We start from the raw sequence: 19,967 nt of genomic DNA on the forward strand, positions 1-19,967 counted from the left end.
AAATGCGAGCAAAAAAACGTCTCTGTGTGCACGGGCCTTAAGGCATAAGGCTAAAATGTTTATCCAATTAAATATTGTCAGGCCAATAATTCCCATAATTCTGATAAGTAGCCCAAACTGTCTGTCAACAAATGTACAGTATATTTACGCACTTGCGCAACCGCCCTTGCAGACCCACCGATGCACGTTCACACAGGCTGTGGCCATGAGTAAAGGCTCCTACACACCGGGACATTTTTTTTGTTTGCGTTTATCGTCAGTGTTTTACGAGACGTTTTTCAGTATTCAAACCCAAGCGCTTTTCACTGGCGTCAAGCTGAAGAGTATGCTAAATCAATCTTTTGACCTTAGATGGCGCTGCACAACTATAAGCTTCTGACACCCGGTTATAACACAGAAGAAGTGGAGGAGCGGAAGTTCAGTCACATGCATGTTGTTAAATTTATTGGTGACTCGAACAAGCATGGATGGTTCAAGCAGCAGCACCAGCTCTAGCGATGAAGAAATGATTGTTCACCAGTGTAATAAGCAGCTCCACGTTCATATCGCCTCTGGGCATCTTATTCAATGTGCGCTCGCATTAACAGTTTTGCGCTTGAGCGCCTCCAAATGCTGTTTACGGTAACTTCAGCAGCTTTGTGCACGTGAACAAAAGTATCGATCTGATTGGTGGCGAAGGTTTTGACGCCACACGTCAAAACAAAAAAACGAGCATGAGGCGTTTTTTTTTTTTTTTTTAAATGACTCTTTTGCGCCTGACGTTTTGCGCGTTTGTGTGCATGATCACATTGACGCCCTTTATTTAGTCGCGAGGCGTTAAACGTTTACTGAAAACGTGAGCAAAAAAAAAAACTAAAAAAAAACTTTTGTTCACGCAAAGCTGATGTAGATTGTGTTTTATGAATGGGTTATATGCACAGAAGTGTTGTTCAGCCACTAAAATCGTTCAGAGATAGTTTGTTGTGACTATTTTCAGTTTCATAAGGGACCTTTTACTGCATCGATAATGTCAATTTATTTTATTTTATTTATTTATTTTTTATTTATTTTTATTCAGTTTAACAACAAAACATCAGTAAATAGCGCTATTTCGCCTAGCCTGCTTTACTGAGCTGAAGGTTTTATATTCACTTTGGTTCATTTTTGAACAATGACAGCACTCCCTTGCTTACTATGCTACTTTGCTACTTTTTAATGTGTGACTTGCAATTTCTTTAGTTGCTTAAACTTAATTTCAAATGTTTTTGCTAAAAAATTTTAATTAAGTTTGATTACACGAATAATAAAAAATACAATCACAAACAATCTCTTAGAATTTCCAATTCACCTAATTAGTGACCTATTGAAAATGTGCAGAATCTTCAATTTGTTTTGATTTATATCAAAACTGTTTATTTATATATTTATTTCAGATTTTCATGGCTCTCTCACGCTCTCTCTGACTGTGTTGTCCTCCTAATCCGCCTTCATTAACACAGGCCTTGAGTTAAGAGGACACAGCCGGTGAATCCGAGAATAGAGCACATGTGTTTTTCGACGGGGTTGTAAGATGTCTAGGATGACGAACAACAGAAAAAACAAAACAAAACACAGACACAATATACTCACTCGGGCATCTTTACAATGGTGCTTCAACCTAAGGGATAAAAATAAAAGTATTTGTTTCCAAAGGCCAGGACCACTGGGAAGGCTTTTCAAGAGGCTCAAGTATCACACAGCTTTTCTAGATTCAGACCCGCTAATCAGATCATCGCCATTATATTTTCACCTATGGCTGTGCAATATGATGTTATATAGGTATCTGATGGACAATAAAACAAGTTTAGAATTTTATATGCTCTATGGCAGTGGTTCTCAAACTTTTTTCACCAAGTACCACCTCAGAAAAAAACTGTCTCTCCAAGTATCAACATAATGACCGATATTGAAATACAGTTCTGTAGTAGGCCAAATTAAGCTGCTAAAGCTTTGCACAGTTCAAAAATGTGGCAGATTAATTATTACGATGAATATTTATTATTTTCAGCCACTTTAACCATTTTAAGTAGTTTAAACATTATCAATGTACTTTGCTGACAGGTAAAAAATACAAAAATTAATTAAATTGGCACTGTTCTTAAAGTAAAAAGAAAATTGCTCTACTTAAAGAAGTGTAAAGTATTATCATAAAGTAGCCTATTCATCAGAACCTGGAAATGTTCTTTGGACATAAGCTATATGTAGGCCCACACGGAATCTACATGAGCAGAGTTCAGCAGATTTTTAGCCCATCATTAATTCTGTTTATTTACTTGTGTAAATGTGTGTAAGTCTATATTTTTAAAAATTTTCAATTAATTACAGTGATATCATTGACTAATGTGGAAATGTTCATCTGATTTATGTACAATAAAGTTTGTAAAATAATATTTTCTGTCTTTTGGTAGATATGTTAAATGAGAGACTTGCTTTGTTTACCAAATAAAGTTATTCTAGTTGCATGGATTTGCATTTTAAACATTAAATTAAAATTTAAAAGATATAATTTTTTATTTCACATATTAAGGTTTTAGTTATAATACTCCCAAAATACTTCCGCAGAAATCCGCAGATTTTTATTAATTCTCCGCAGAAATAGCAAAAACCATCCGCAGATTCCGTCTGGCCCTGTATGTCATCATGTTCATATATAAACTCTTTTTGATAAATTTTGAAATATGTTTTATGCGTTTTTGACTTGTTTTCATATCTTTGAAATCGAAGCATTAACTTGTATTTTAAATATATGAATGGGATTTACATATTTAAATTAGAAATTAGATCTACTTAAAGCACGTTAGAGTAGGCTTTGTCAGAAAAGCAAGTGATTAATCTATACCTGTCAAAATTGAGATATACAAATACGGGATACTCCCCATATTGAACAACCGTTACCAATATGGGGGGAAAATTAGCTTCAAATGATAGAATGCATTAGAAATTTGAAAATAAAATAAAAGGTTTAGCCTATTAAAATCAATTTACCGATCACATCCGTATTTGTTTGCGTACCCGTTAAAGGGTTAAAAGAGTGTTTATTTTTTTACTTTCATTTTTCAGCGATTCGTCGAAGTACCACTAGAAGGAAGCCTGCGTACCGATTAAATTCACCTTTATTTCTATAGCGCTTTTACAATGGAGATTGTGTCAAAGCAGCTTCACATAGAAGATCATAGTAAATTGAAACAGTGTAGTTCAGTTTTCAATGTTCAGGGCCTACTCGCACTATGCTAAGTCATCCTGTGCCCAGGCCCGTTTCCCGGATCGTTTGAGAAGTGTGAGTGCGCTGAATCGGGCTCAGGCATGGTTCACTTGGCTGGCCCGGTTGGAAAAGGTGGGCCTGAGCACGGTTCACTTGGGCTTTGGTGCGGTACGCTTGTGTGTGAGTGTAAAACGCGCCAAAGCCCGAAACTGAAAGCAAGACGTGACTTAAGGGACTGTTTCATATGGATTTATTAATCAATCTTACTGTTCAGTGAACGCAAACTGCCACAGTTTGTTAAAGACGCAAACCCCTCACTGCACGACAGCTGTGCGGCTTCAGCAGACCTCCTAATTCCTGCAGCACGAGGGCTTTATGATTGTTTATGATCGTCAAAAGTGGCTGATCCGAAATATCTGACTGCGTGTCACCGCATCCCAAAGCAATATAACTGAAGAAGTCCCCACTGTGCTGAGCGACAGCTCTTCTGACCATTTTTTTGTAAACTGACCAGTTTTATGACCTAATCTAAAGTGAGGACTATTTATGCTTTAAAAGTCTTTGGTTCATTCTAGAAAAAATTTGAAAAGAAAACAAACTGGGCTAATAATTTCAACTATGCACTACCTGATAAAAGTCTTGTCAGCGATTCCAGTTGTAAGAGCAACAAATAATAACTTGATTTCTAGTTGATCATTTGGAAAAGTTTTTTTTTTTTTTTTAACTTTTGATGAATCATCTGTTGAGCTGCATCCCAATCATCACAAATACTGCAGAAGACCTACTGGAACCAGCATGGACCCAAATTTGGTGAAGGAAAAATCAAGGTTTGGGGTTACATACAGTACGGGGCATGCAAAAGATCTGCAGAGTGGATGGCAACATCAACAGCCTGAGGTATCAAGACATTTGTGCTGCCCATTACATTACAAACCACAGGAGAGGGCAAATTTTCCAGCAGGATAGAGCTCCTTCTCATACTTCAGTCTCCACATCAAAATTCCTAAGAGCAAAGAAGGTCAAGGTGCTCCTGGATTGGCCAGCCCAGTCACCAGACATGAACATTATTAAGCATGTCTGGGGTAAGATGGAGGCATTGAAGATGAATCCAAAGAATCTTGATGATCTCTAGGAGTCCTGCAAGAATGCTTTCTTTGCCATTCCAGATGACTTCATTAATAAGTGATTTGAGTCAGATGTATGGATGCAGTCCTCCAAGCTCATGGGAGTCAGATACAATAATAATTCTGTTTTCACTGCAGCATGACTTTGTTCTATGCTGGACATTATTCCTGTTTAGTAACAAGACTTTTGTCTTAGCAAAGTCAGACCTTACTGTCCTAGTTAAATCATTAAAAATCAAGGCATGATCATATTTTATCTTGGCAAAATAAGCGTAATCTAGAGGCCTATGCCTTTCATATAAGCCACTTTTGAAACCAAATGATCAACTAGAAGTCAAGTTATTATTTGTTGTTCCTAAAACTTGGATTGGCGACAAGACATTTGTCAGGTAGTGTATATCATCATCAGGTTAAGATGACTTGTATCACATTATGAGCTTGTCAGTCATTCGTATTATGTCGTTTGTCAACCATTCAAGTGCTGCTTTTTTAAAATTAATGAACTGACACTAATTGATTGATGGGAAATTGTGCATTGGCGTCTGCTCTACATCTGTTGTTAACCACTTCAAAGTCCTGACAGAGCCCCCCCTCCATACAAACACACAGATGAAGTGGACCCCTAGGAAAAATGGTGTTGTCAGACGCTTATCATGGTGCGGTCATATTGGCATGGTAGCTATGCCACACAGATAACAATCCCAGCTTTCTCCAGTCTCGTATCCACTTGCAAGGCACCAGAAATAGCCCCGCGTCAGGGCTTCAGAGGCTTTAACCCTGCCCAAGTTTCCGCTCATTGATGTCAAACCCGTTTAGTGCACTTCAGGGAAACTCTGAGGGTAAATTGCACAATAAAACAAAAGCGCGTGCCATCATGAATCTGGAATTCGGGAGGTCTGTTTAGCCAAACACCAAAAGGTGGTTTCCAAAGTAAAGCTTTTATGAGCTTTTGGTTTAAATGCGTCATGCAGGTTAAATGAGGTTTCACGCATCTGCAAAAAAGTCAGCAGTGCATCTAAATCAGATCAATACAGCGATAAGGTTTTAATTAAGTTATCTAAGAGATGATAAGGTGATCGGGGAGACATGAAATGAATCATTATTTATTATAAAAGACTTTTATTGGAGAGTTTAATATATTAAATGATACTATTCAAGCCTGGAGGAACTAAAGTGTTGACGTCTCTTGAAATGAGCTGATTTGCATTGACTTCTTTTAAAAACAAATCTTTCATTTAGGAAATAATTGTCAATATTTACTGTAGTTGCATTTATTAAGGACCTAAATGACAAAAGCTAATAAACAAAAAAGACATGGCATCCAATATTAACCCTCACTGTAATTAAAATGATGAGTTCCACACAATTTCTTCATGTTGTCCCAACATAAATTAAATTAAGTTAACTTAATTGTTTTATGTTCAATCAACTTAAATTGTAAAAATGAAGTTGTCCCGAAGAAACTAATTTTAAGTAACGAAGCTTTGAACAAAAGGCAAAAGTAAATTTTGAGTGCTTTATACTGTAGGGTGAATAATCGTAAATAACTTCATTGGAATTGACAACTTTTTATTTATTTATTATTATTCGTTTTTTTTATTGATTTAATTTTATTTTGTTTTCGGCTTAGTCCCTTTATTAAACGGGTCGCCACAGCGAAATGAACCACCAACTGAGAAACACTCATACATACACACACACACACACACACACACACACACACACACACACACGTTTGTTTTTGTGAAAAGTGTGTGTGTGTATGAGTGTGTATGGGTGTTTCTCAGTTGGTGGTTCATTTCGCTGTGGCGACCCCCGTTTAATTTTTCATACAATATATATGTATGTTAACAATATTAAGAACTATTCATGAGTATATTAAGTATACGTAATAAGCATCAGTGGTAAATCAAGAACCTTTAGCATTTATAAAATGTTTTTATGCCCCAAAATGATTGATTCCTTCTAGTGCAGAAATTCATTGGAATCAGATCAATACAACGATAAGGTTTTAATTAAATTATCTGAGAGATGATGTCAAAGTGATTGGGGAGACATGAAATGAATCATTATTCATTATTATAGTATTATATAATACTATTCAGGCCTGAAGAACTAAACAGTGTTGACTTCTCTTGAAAAGAGCTGTTTGACTTCTTTTAAAAAATCTTTAATTTAGGAAATAATTGTGAATATTTACTGTATTTGCATTTATTAAAAGCCTAAATTACTAAAATAAAAATAAAAAAATAAATAAAAAAGACATGACATCCCATATTAATCCTCACTGTAGAAAAAAAATCAAGGGTTCCACACAATTCCTTCATGTTGTTTATATTCTTTCGGCTTATTCCCTTTATTCATCAGTGGTCGCCAAAGGAATGAACCACCAACTTATCCAGCCTATGTTTTACAACGCAGATGCCCTTCCAACCAGGTACTGAGAAACATTCATACACACACATACACTACGGACAATTTAGTTTATTTAATTCGCCTGTAGCGCATGTGTTTAGACTGCGGGGGAAACTGGAGCACGCAGAGGAAACCCACGCCAACACGGGGAGAAGATGCAAACTCCACAAAGAAACTGGCCCAGCTGGGACTCGAACCAGCGTCAGTGCTAACCACTGAGCCACCATGTTGCCCCAACACAAATTAAGTTAACTTAATTTGTTTTATCTTTAATCAACTTTGTAAATACAACTAAGTTGTCTAAAAAAGCTTAAGAATTGTTCCAACTCATTTTAAATAAGTAGTTTGAACAAAGTGTTTTCTGAGGGATTATAGGGTGAATAATTGTATGTGATAACTTTTACATTTATTTATTTATTTATTTATTTATTTATTTTTATTTATTTATTTATTTATTTATTTATTTATTTATTTATGTCACAGACATTGTAATAAAAGGTATAAACCCCAAGTATCACTCTATAGGGTTTTTCAAATGAGTGTTTTAATGAGTGCACAATAAAGAGTTAGGATACAATAAAAATAGTTTGTAAAATTTCTTTAAAAATATGAGTATAAGTATAATAGGCATCAGTGGTTGATTGGGAACCTTTAGCGTCTATAAATGTATTTATGCCCCAAAAAGGTTATGTGTAGTTTTTTAATAAAGTAATGTTGATTATAAAAATCGTGCTTTGAATAATGTTTAAGTAAACAGTTCCTTAAAATGGTTCTTCAATGCCATTGCATTATTAGGGGGCCTTAACTACTATGTATTTGGATCAAAGAAAAAGCAATTGAAAAAGCAATGTAGTTACTGTGTTCATAATGTATTGCAAAATCCTTGAGGTGGGATATGAGTTGAGTTAGAGACAGGTTGTGAGATCTGGGTAAGGATGGGTTAAGGTGTAAGGGATGGTCAATAGTGTAATTATAACTGTAATTACAGAAATCAGTTACAGATGTAATTACAAACAGGTATTAAATCAATCATAAGTACAATGTAAAAACAAGTCATTACACAAAGTACATTGTGACATTAGCTAAATTTTAAGTACACATTAGTTTTGGCCACCTAATATACCGTATAGAAGGTTTCTTTTGTAATTTTTAAGCTATTAAAATACTTTTTAACAAAAGGTTCCATAGTGGACAACAACCCTTTTGGACAAAGAAACAGCCATTTGTTTCTTTATTTGAAGAACATTTTATCTAAAGAACTTTTGTCCACTTTAAATAACCTCTTGTGGAATGTCAATGTTCTGTAGGTGTTAAAGGTTCTTCACGGAACCATACGTGCCAATGAGGAACCTTTATAAAACAACATTCCTTAACATGGAAGCAAACAGAATGAACTTACCTTGTAGTGCTCGGATGGTCAGAGAAATCTTCTTGAAAATGATGCTCTAGAACAATGCCTCTCTTTTTTAAGACACCCTCTTATTGTTCATCCTCTGCTAGTTACTGGATGGTATTATTAGCACACACACACACACACACACACAAACAGCTTTTATCCAGCAGCTCTGTTGTTGATAGGCCGTGAGCAGCTCTTATCAGACAGCTGTGGCCTGGGGTTCCTCTTCATGCTTTAGCTTCTCACAGCCTCATTTAGCCTCTCATTAAAAGTAAGTTCCATCTTTTTAATGTGTCCACAATGAGATCTCAATTCGGGCTGCACAATGTACCGTATCAGCATCGATCTCAACGTGCAAATTTTCAATAGTCGCATCACAGGATCTCAAGCAATTTCAAGTGAGTTTAAACTATTTGGACACAAGAAATTAAAGTTTGAAGATTAATTGTTCATGTATATAATGACGGCTGTAGAGTGTCATTGTACATTTGATTATTGAATTTAATTTCTGTCCCTCAATACAGATTTATTTGTTTTTGTTAATTTATTTTCATTTATTTTATTTTAAAAATATTTCATTTATTTAAATTTGTATTTATTTTATTTTTATATTATTATTATTATTGTTTGTTATTATTTTTATTTATTATTATTATTTTAATCCATAATTTGGTCAATTTTATGCAGATGCACACCCCTAAACCAATCACCCCAATCAATGTAAAATTATGAATGATTTCCAAAAAGGTTCATCTTGTGAAATTATACTCTTATCACAATTTATATTATAAAAAATTAAATATTGCAATGTCAGTTTTTATATTGCAAATATTGCAAGTGAAGCTTTATTTATTTTAAGTGCATTTCTGCTACAAAAAATATTTTTTTTTTCCATTTTAGTCAAACAGCATTTTAGTTTGATTTCAAGTTTTATCAGTAGCATAGTAAGCAAATAACTTCAGTGGTGGTTTTTGGTATGTTTCAGTTGTATGTTTGCAGATATTTAAGAAACATGCCAAGTGAACATTTTTGATCCTCTGAAAAACAATGCTGAAGTCAGATATTCTGCTTTGAACGTGCATTATGTGCCAGAACGGTTGTCTTTGTTTTGGTCATTTAACCCGCCCAATGCCAGTTTACCCAATTATATTTTAGCACCCTGAGTTGCCTTGATGGAAAACCATGTATTTTATTTATTCATTAAGAAAGGCTCTCAAAGCATGCATCCGTGACTGAAATGCAACCTCCGGTGGACAGTAACAGACTCCGAAATGAGATGCAGATTCAGAGTTCCACATGAGGTTATTAATTGGCAAATAATATAATTATTACGATTGTAAACCCCGAGTCCAAACAACATGCTACATGACGAGATTTGCAGTGATGAGCAGTTTGGCTGGTTGCACCAGACGAAACACAACGGAAATTTAAATACAGTCATTCAGAAGCACAGAATATGCACTCACTCACGAAATGGTAGCGTTTATAGGCTACATATCAAACCTCATATTTAACTTTATTAAACGTAGATGCTGAGTCACTGGTATGTGTTGGTGTTGAGACGGTTCTGAAGTTCAATTTCAGACGGATTTTATTTTCCAGATCTGAGGTGAACTACCTGCTGCTGCTTTCAGGAGTATGGCAACAAATGTCATGTCAAATGGCATTCAAACTCACATTTTTAGCATTTAATATTGAATAAAGCACCTGAGGTGTACCTGAGGTGATCATGGTAAGTTTTCTGTTGTTCAGCTGCAAGAAATAGAGACCTTTTATAATATATCAATGTTGTGGTGTTGGTTAGGACAAAAACTCCTTTTAACATGGAAAATATTCCTTCTATTGGGTGTTGTTGCTTTCAGTTAGAACACAATTAAATCAGCCTTTAGGCTCGATTGTCAGACTCACTGCTTGGTCTTCAATATGGCAACCTGCACTTGCATTTGCTTTGATCTAGGAATGCAATACCTAGTTCAACCACTGGGTCTAAGGGTTAAAAGTGTGCTCAATTATTTAGCGATTCCTCCGCGTACCACTAGAAGGAAGCCTGCGTGCCTGGTACACGCATCACAGTGTAAAAACCATCTCATAGGCTCCTAAAACAGATTACAAGGTTCACTCAAAAAATGTTCACATAAGTACAAAGAAATTGCATGTGTGTGTGTGTATATAGTTGTTTTACAATTTGAAGTTTGTTTCCCAATACCGGGTTGCGGTAGTTGACGGTTCATTCTGCTGTGGTGACCCCTGACTATGCCGAAGAAAAATTAATGAATCAGCAAGAAATCAGCGTCGGATCTTTTTCTTCACAGGTCGACCTGCCCTACATTCAGAATACAGTGATGTTTATGCTAACAGAGTCAACAAAGCTACGTCATTAGATTTAGATATCCTCACGTGATTGGTTAGAAAAAAAAAATTAGGTAAAAGGGTAAACACTCCAGAACAATTTTAGAATATGCAATGTAAAACATATGTTTCCTTAAATTAAGTGACTATACTATTAGTGACTACTCTGGATATACACAAACATGTCATCCTTTCTGTATGCCCTTACATACTGCTCCTTTAGTTATATATTTATTTATTTATTTCCTATTATATTATTACACTTTATTTTGCACATAATATTGTTGGAAAGGCGTAAGGGGTTTATGAGATTAATTTATTCTGACAGATTGATGTGCCGTATGTTTCTTCAGTGAGATGATGCTCTGCGTTTGACCCCCACATCTGATTAAAATATTAACTGCAGACAACATTAATCTCTGACAGAAAATGTCAGGAATGTAAAGATGCCCATACATCGGCTTTGCTAAACATAGAGCGTTAGGCAGCTGATACCGCCACTCAGAGATATTTAAAGCCGTTTCAATATCTGGAGATAAAAATGCATTCAGACGTTCCACAGCAACTCTTTTATCTGTATTTAAGGTTTTTTGGCTTTCTCTTGCTGGACTTTACAGATATCTCATTGCAGTGGTTGTCAAACTCTTTTCACAAAGTACCACCTCAGAAAGAATAGTCTCCATGTACCACCATAATAACCGGCATTTGAAATACAGTAGCGCAGTGGTTCTCAAAGTGGAGGTCGGGACCCCCTGGGGGGTCGTGGGACAATGAGAGGGGGTCGCTTGGTGATTTACAAAAATCTAATAAATTTGAATAAACTTTTATGATTACCATTGTTAATCCATAACCTACAGAAGATAAAAAATAGTTACATAAAAAATACAATATCCTAACAAAAAGCCATCAGCCTTTGGTTTTTTAATTTTTTAATTTATTTATTTATTTATTTTTACATTGATTGCAACCCTTAGGGTTTTTACATTAGATTAATGACAAAGCAATAGCGTCAGTGCACCAGATTCTACAGCACTAGCTAAACTTTCTGATTAATTCTTATTATTATGAATATTTATTATTGTCAGCAATTTTAAACATTATACATAGTTTGAACATTAACGCTGTACTGTGCTTCCAGGTAAAATAGTTAAATAAAACATAATTTTAATTATAATAAGTTTTTAAAAGTTAATAAAAAATGGCACTGTTCTTAAAGTAAACAGAAAACTGCTGTACCTTAATGTAAAGTATTATCATAAAGTGCCTATTCGCCAAAACCTGGAAATGTTTCCTGGACCTCTTAAAGGCTATATATGTTTTCATAAATAAACTCTTTTTGATACATTTTGAAATATATGTTGCATGTGTATATGACTTTATTTTTGTATCTTTGAAATCTAAACATTGACTTCAGTATATAGAACAACCGTTACAAATATGAGGAGGAAATTAGCTTCAAATGATAGAATATAACAAACATTAGAAAATCAAAAATAACATAAAATCAATTTACTGATCACATCTGTGTTATTGTACCGTCTAAGGGTTTAAAGTGTGTTCAATTATTCAGCGATTCCTCCGCATATCACAAGAAGGAAGCCTGCGTACCACTAGTGGTACACATACCACAGTTTGATAACCATCTCATAGGCTCCTAAAACACACACACACACACACACACACACACATGCAATTTCTTTGTACTTATGTGTAATTTTTTTGAGTGAACCTTGTAATCTGTATATATATAGTTGTTTTACAATTTGAAGTTTGTTTCCCCAATAACGGGTTGCGGTAGTTGACGGTTCATTCTGCTGTGGCGACCCCTGACTGTGTCGAAGAAAAATGAATGAAACAGCAAGAAATCAGCTTCAGATCTTTTTCTTCACAGGTCGACCTGCCCTACATTCAGAATACAGTGATGTTTATGCTAACAGAGTCATTAAAGCTACGTCAATAGATTTAGATATCCTCACGTGATTGGTTAGAAAAAAATTGTTATGTAAAAGGATAAACACTCCAGAACAATTTTAGAATATGCAATGTAAAACATATGTTTCCTTACATTAAGTGACTATACTATTAGTGACTACTCTGGATATACACAAACATGTCATCTTTTCTGCATGCCCATCCATCACTTTTCTGATCATTCCTTGAATTGACCTACAACACGCACTCACATCTTAAGACAATAATGTTTTGTTTGAATTAACACTTAAATTGATTTTGAATTGAGTGTGCAGAGTTAATAATGACTTCATAATAAGTGTACTTAAGTAAAACTTTAAGGAAAATATACTTCTACTACAAATACATTACTAATATATTTTTTATACATGAACTTATTTTAACCTTAAGATTAGTATGTAAACAGTCTAATAAAATAGAAGTTTAAAGCATTTATAGCACACTTGAAAAACACACCAATAATAATAATAATCTTTTGTATATTTTCTGTAGTATACATTATATTAGTACACTAAACATGTTTTTACTTGGTATTAAATATACTTTTTTTCAAGTGTACTAAAGTCCTACTGAGGTATAAAAATACTTTTAATTGGATTATGTAGTGTATAACCATCAAACTTTTATTTAACACAAAAAATAACAATTTAATTATGTATTTGCAGGTATTTAAGTTAAAGTACATATATTTTTTCACCTGGGTCTGTGTGTATTTTGGCAGTGTTTTCTCACATCTGTCTGTCTCAAAGACTCATGACTCAGATGCTGTTATTGTCCCCCGCTGTGATCTGCAGCAGCACTATTGAGAGAGCTCTGGACGGGTCAGTTTGCGGGAAACACCTGTCCTGTTTACTGGCTTCACGATCTCTGCTGGATTTGTGTCTTGGCTGATGTGGGAAAGCCGGATCATAGGTGCTGCGTGTCAGTCGTGACTGGGCTGTATTTAGAGCTGCTGTTGATGTTGAGCGTCGCAATGTGGATTTAGCAGCGTTTGATCTTCTCTGGTTCTTATGTTTGGCTACACTGTAAACGATTTCTGTTGTTTTCACGGTATTATACTGCATTTCTCAACAGTTGTTTACTGTATAAGCTGTGCACAGTGTGTTACTGTATATATTGCTATTTTCACAGCATGATAATGTATTCTTAACATTTCCATACTGTGAACATGATTAACAGTATGCTACTGCAGATTTTACAATGAATTTTGGGAAAAAATCAGTTACTGTGCATCTTAATACAGTACTGCAAATGACCATGAAAAACTCTACACACACTTTATATTATTATTATGTTTATTTTTTTTTGACAAAGTATTTTGTGAAGAAAAATAAAATAACCTATTTCTTCAGACTGTTCAGTGCATAAAGCTGTCCCCTGGTTTTCCATATTTGGGTGTACTGCACCTTAATTTTATGAGGTTAACATGAAAATATTAAATCATTTTTAATCAACATAAATTTGTGCTTAACCAAAACGTAAACTGGAACAAAAGTAATTGATTCATGAAACCAAAGTTAGCTTAAATGTCATAATGACCAGCCTGCTTTAGACAGCCTGTTTCATTCTCGCATGAAACACTGTTAAAATTTCATTTCGTGACATATTAAACGCAATATTTATAATATTAGCTGGGCTTTCTCATCCGCCATTACCATTTGCTTGTTGATGTGAAATGAATTCTGGGAGAAAAAAATATTAATTCTCAAAACACTTCAAACGAACTTTATTCGTATTGTCAAGGTCAGATATGTGTAATAATTTCGCTGGTAAAGTGAATAAAAAACAATGTTACTATATTGTAATCAATTTCACGTTTGCACTGGTTCGGTTCAGCACTCGAGCGACTCTGAATCGTATTGAACCGTTTGCTCGGGAATTATTTGATCACACGTGTTCACAAGCACATTCAGCAATATGCAATTAGTGTATAATTAGTGTATAAATGCTTGTGGCCAAGCAGTATAACGAAATAGTAATGAATCATATACAAAAAGGAATCTGTTTTAGGCGGATTCGATTCTTTACTGTTCACTAAGGAGCCGATTCATAGAACCGAACGGACACGACTCGACATGCAGGCAACGGCTCTCCTAATTTGAAATTCACCTGTCGTCTTTCATCCAGCGAATTCATCCTCGGTAAGTGTTTTAAAGTCAAATTCTGTCCGTTAAAGGATTGTTTTATAAGTATTTCTGTGTATTCTGTGTGTAATTTAAAAGAATTAACCAGTTGTAGGTTCTTATGTTATGTCACGCTATCCGTTAACAAACGGTATTTTAAACAAGAAATAACAGACGCCAGGCGGTCATTGTAGTGTTTGCGAGGTGTTAGATACAGTGAGTTTATCTTGAGTGAGTTTTTGACCATACGTTAAGTTACCTGAAAAACATAACTTCAACTTATTGTAACTGCATTAATGAATTCTCTATTTCAGCACAACACTGAGATGAAGGCGAAGTCACCATGAAAAGTTAAACGTTTACCGTTAAGGTAAGCTCTGGTCTTCACATAGTCATTATGACTAAGCTATCATTATGGTAAAATTTTTCAACTGTAAGTTAGTTATTTAAACTAAACTCATAATGAAATGAGTCTTAACTGTTTTATTAAATGGAGCTGAAAATTAAATGCAGTTGAATTATTTTAAGCTAACGTTAATTTTAACAAAATACATATTAATTGTCTATTTCTCAATAATGTTAATGAGCTTGATGTATAGTGTGTCATTAATTGTACATTTAATTTTTGGTGTTCAGGTGTACCTGAGGTGAGTGTACGTTCTGAGTACACAGATATAAGCCAAAGTCATATCCATCCTAATCTAAGAGAAATTGATGGGGTCAGGGAATGATTTGTGTACAAATGTATTTTAACCCCATATAGATTGGTATGGTTGTACCATAGATTTAGATTAATTAATGTTAAGTCTTATTTTACTCTTATTATATTTATCTGTTTTTCAGCTACAGTAATTGATGTTGAAAAACTGATGCAACCAATCACTCCTCACTTGATTATTCAAGGTAATGTTGATGTCTTCCTCATTTTGATTAGATTTTTAAATGTCAAGTTGTTCACAGATTTGTTGTGAGGAGTTTCATGTACAACCTCTTTTTCTTCTTCCAGCAGTTCCTAAGAAAACTTTAAGAAAAAAAAAACATCTGGTGTTAAAACAGCCACGGCTATGCTATTTGCCTACCAAGTGCTGAGTAAATATTAGACAAACATTTTTTCTTTAACTGTTGTCTTTGTGTTTATTAGCAATTTTACTGGGCATATGTGTTTGTTTGTTTTCAAACAGCCTGGAAACTGTAAGTTTAGTTCAATATGTTATTTTATGCTATTAATTTTTGTCTTAACATGGATTGCATGTTAAAGCTATCGTTTTATAGTGGGAAAATGTAAAAGAGAATCACTGAATACAATGGCATAATGATTCTGCTTGTTCAAAGAAGGTACTTGATTTAGTTTTCCTCAAGCGACACATCAGTTTTTATGACTATTGCTTGACACTTGAATTGAAGGGACAGTTCACCCCAAAATGAAAATAATAGCATCTTTGGCATCCTCCACTTGTTTCAAAATAGTTATATATTTAATTTGTTCCGTTGAACACAAACTCGTATTTTTTAAAGAAATTTGGTTCAAATATGGATGTCAATAGTTACTGGTTACTAACATTCTTCAAAATATCTGCTTCAGTGTTTAACAGAAATTCAAACTAGTTTAAAACACGTGGAGTAAATAGTGGCAAAATAGTAAACTATTCCTTTAAATATTTTATTCTGAGACTTATTTATATGTGTCTTGTCTTTTGTCATATTGTCCTTCTAGCCCAGATTGTGATGGACCTGGAATGCGACACCAGTTACTCTTAAGACAAGAACCGAATAAAGCACAGATGTGGAGGTATTTGCAGCCAAACTAACTGGAGGGAAGGAACCTTTAGGTAAAAGCACCTGCTTTATTTAGATCTGAAGTATTGTATTTGACATAGAGATTTATTGTTTTAATTCTAATTTAAAGCAAACAAGGTTGAGCACCCCTGGTCTAAAAGCTCAAAAATGCTGTTTCCGTGATAAGGTTAAATGTAGTTCAGAAATAGATTCATTAGGATCAATGCTTAAAGTAAACATTTTCTTCTCTCTGTAGACCAAACATGTTTACTATCCCTCACATTTTAATAAATTGTTTCTGTTTTTGTTTCTTACAGTGTGGGTGAACATACTACCTGGATGTCCAACAAAGGCTGCACAAGAGCTCATTTGATAGCACACATTCTGTCCTGTCTACATCTCTGATGACCTGGAAGTGCTTCGACATCAGTGAGTAATACATATTTATATTGTCATGCATACAGGATTTCTGTAAGCTTAGCTTTAATGTTAGTTTGTAATCAGCAGTGACTGTTTTAAAAAATTAAGTATTTAAATTATTCTCAACGTTTTACTGATGCTGTGCACAGTAACGTTATGATGATTTAGTTTGAGGAAATGTCACTAGAGGGTTTGTATAAAAAATAAATAAATAAATAAATTGTATGAAATGACTCGATAAAATGTTTATTTGTCTCGCTGACATGCCATCACTGCTGCATATTAAAATACAGTAATACGAATTGACCGCAGAATATTACCACAAACATTTCATTAAGTAGGCTAGACTGCTCTTTAGTTCTCTACTCAACTTTAACACATTTCCTCGTGTCGCTGAGCCTCTCTGCAGATTTTGCCAAAAATGAATGCTTAGTGATTACTTTGTTTTATGCAAACCAAATATCAGTAACTCATCATTAGCATTATTTTAAAAAATCACCCACAGCTTTCATGTTCTCTAACGCAATCTTATCTGTAAGTTAGAAGTGGATTTATACGTGTTAAAAGCCTAAAAGTATTTAATTAACATTAGTCACGTTAAATTAGATTATTTTTATTTATTTAATTTTAAATATGTAGCCTCTTAAAGTGAGAATGAACTGTGTTCACCCCTCTTAAATTCGTGGAAGCACTAGTAGTGTGATCATGGAATCAGATATTCGAGCTATACAGAGTCGGACATTAAGTTAAGATGAGACTTTATTTTTTACACACCTGTGTGGACACCTGAATAGCAATCTTTAAGAACAATGCCCGCTGATCTTTTCCCTATTAACGTTAGTGTAATTTTGAATTGACAACAAACTGTATTTCACCAACAAAAACAATTAAAAAAACTGTTATATATATTATAACTGTTTTATATATATATATATATATATATATATATATATATATATATATATATATATATATATATATATAAAAAAACAACAGTGCAGTGTTTCGTTTCTGAATGAATTAAATGGTTTGAGGGATGATTAGTTTTTACTTCAGTGATTGATTTTGCTTGTCATTTTTGCAGGATCATCATCATGTTGCTGCCCTTTTTCACTGTCCCTTTCCACATCATTTGGCCTTCATCATTTGCTGTCTTGTAGCAGTATTTTCACCTGTTTTTAAAATTGTAATAATTTTTGATGCATTAATTGTTGACTGGTTTTAATGATCAATTGTTTATTAGTGTTCTGTTGCTTTGTTATATTGAATTATTGCTACTGTTTTAGCATGGTTTACACAATAAACCTTTATTGTGAAGTTAAAGTTTCAGTTTCTTTATTTTTCTTGTATTTCTTGAACAGTTAAAATAACACTTGTGCAATTTTTGAACATTTTTACCCATTATAAAGTAGCACTATTAAATAAAATAACATTTAATAACTGTAAAATACTATACAGTAATAATAAAAGTAACGTTAAAATACCGTAGTTCTTCATGGTAAAAATGTACAATAAAATACTGTTTTCAGTTTTGCAGTATGTGTATCACTACTGTAATTGGTGTTACAGTAAAAATCAACAACAGTAAAATGATGTATTACATTTTACAGTAAATGTAATACTAATGTAATTAGTTTTACAGTAATGTTACCGTTTTATGAAATACAGCAGCTACTGGATAATTGTTGCCAGTAACTTACTGTTGATTTAACAAGAAATCGTTTACAGTGTATAGAAGAGTTTTTGACATGACTTTTTTGTGCTGTGTAATGAAATGGTTCATTTAATATGTTTTTTGATTTAGTGTGGGATGTTGTCAAAGTAACGATATATTCACATGAGGTGTCAGCGTCATCATAGCAGCATCATCAAATAAAATAATAAAATCTCTGTTATGAATCCCAGTATATGTATATGTAAGATTGGTCATAAAGGAGCGGGTTATTGCCCACCGCAATAATACTTTTTTTTCTTCTTTTTAAATGTACCTTTAAACAAATCGCTATTGAACTGTATGAACGACACTAAAGACTAAAAAAAAAAACAAGACATGTCACTCGTATATTTTTTTGAATGGGAAAAGTGTAATGGTTTATGGTGAATAAAGCCTCGCCTACTATTACAGGACCCAATCATTAATCACTGTGTAGTGAAAAAAAGCCTGCCTTCTAGTACAGGAGCCAATCATCAATCACTGTATGGTGAAAAAAGCACGCCTTCTAGCACAGGAGCCAATCATCAATCACTGTATGGTGAAAAAAACCCACCTTCTAGTACTGGAGCCAATCATCAATCACTGTATGGTGAAAAAAGCCCGCCTTCTAGTACTGGAGCCAATCAACAATCACTGTATGGTGAAAAAAACCCGCCTTCTAGTACTGGAGCCAATCATCAATCACTGTATGGTGAAAAAAGCCTGCCTTCTAGCACAGGAGCCAATCATCAATCACTGTATGGTAAAAAAAACCCGCCTTCTAGTACTGGAGCCAATCATCAATCCCTGTATGGTGAAAAAAGCCTGCCTTCTAGTACTGGAGCCAATCATCGATCGCTATAGACTGACGATATTCTGGGGGAGGGGCTCGGACCAGATGTGATAAATTAAATTAAAGGGACAGCTGTTGTTTAATTTCATTGTTTATTCCTAATTTGAAATTCAATGGTAAGCTTGGGAAGCAATTTTGGAGAATTTGATGTTTCCCCATTCAAACAGAATGCCCGAGCATAATGCCCGAGAGGTTTTTCAAATATGGCTGCCATGTGAAATGACTTGCCCTAAAGGGACTTTGACGACACCAGCTCAGACAGCAGCCAGTGTATTTCCAAAAAGTGATTTGATTGGCTGACAATTCCGTTGGCACTTGAAGTTGAGAAATTCCCATCTTCTACAGCGATAGGATCCACAATTCAGTACGACAACACTTGACGTCACCAATTCAAAGTGAATGGGAAGTGTTGACACCCTCTGTAAATCGGGGGTAAGCTTTCTTGCTGTTTTTCTGGCTGTCTGTCTTGTGTTTGTCTGTCTGTTTTGCTGACTCTCTGTCTGTCTGTTTGGCTGACTCTTTTTCTGTCTGTCATGTGTCTGTCTGTCTGGCTGTCTGGTGTCTGCCTGACATTGTGTGTCTGTCTGTTTGCCTGTCTGTCTGTCCGTCCGTCTATCTATCCCTCTG

The 19,967-nt window shown here is 34.5% G+C and overlaps 3 protein-coding genes across 8 annotated transcripts in view; 1 reads left to right on the forward strand and 2 right to left on the reverse strand.

The window, feature by feature from the left end:
- Window positions 1-8,246, reverse strand: part of tnni1b (troponin I type 1b (skeletal, slow)) — a 22,291-nt gene extending 14,045 nt beyond the window's left edge. The window contains exons 1-2 of one of the 3 annotated variants that reach the window (XM_087255527.1): window positions 8,159-8,214; window positions 1,609-1,636 (exon numbers count right to left, since the gene is read on the reverse strand). In XM_087255527.1, coding sequence (XP_087111653.1) covers window positions 1,609-1,616 — 8 coding nt within the window. In that variant the 5' untranslated portion in view covers window positions 1,617-1,636; window positions 8,159-8,214. 3 annotated transcript variants of the gene reach the window in all.
- Window positions 1-19,967, reverse strand: part of slc12a5a (solute carrier family 12 member 5a) — a 2,560,186-nt gene that overhangs the window by 770,107 nt on the left and 1,770,112 nt on the right. The window lies entirely within an intron of this gene.
- nav1b (neuron navigator 1b) overlaps window positions 1-19,967 on the forward strand; it is a 947,042-nt gene that overhangs the window by 10,711 nt on the left and 916,364 nt on the right. The gene's annotated exons all lie outside the window — the stretch shown is intronic.

The sequence above is a fragment of the Danio rerio genome, chromosome 6 (assembly GCF_052040795.2).
Source record: "Danio rerio strain M-AB ecotype USA chromosome 6, GRCz13ab, whole genome shotgun sequence".
In the NCBI taxonomy this organism is placed as follows: domain Eukaryota; kingdom Metazoa; phylum Chordata; class Actinopteri; order Cypriniformes; family Danionidae; genus Danio; species Danio rerio.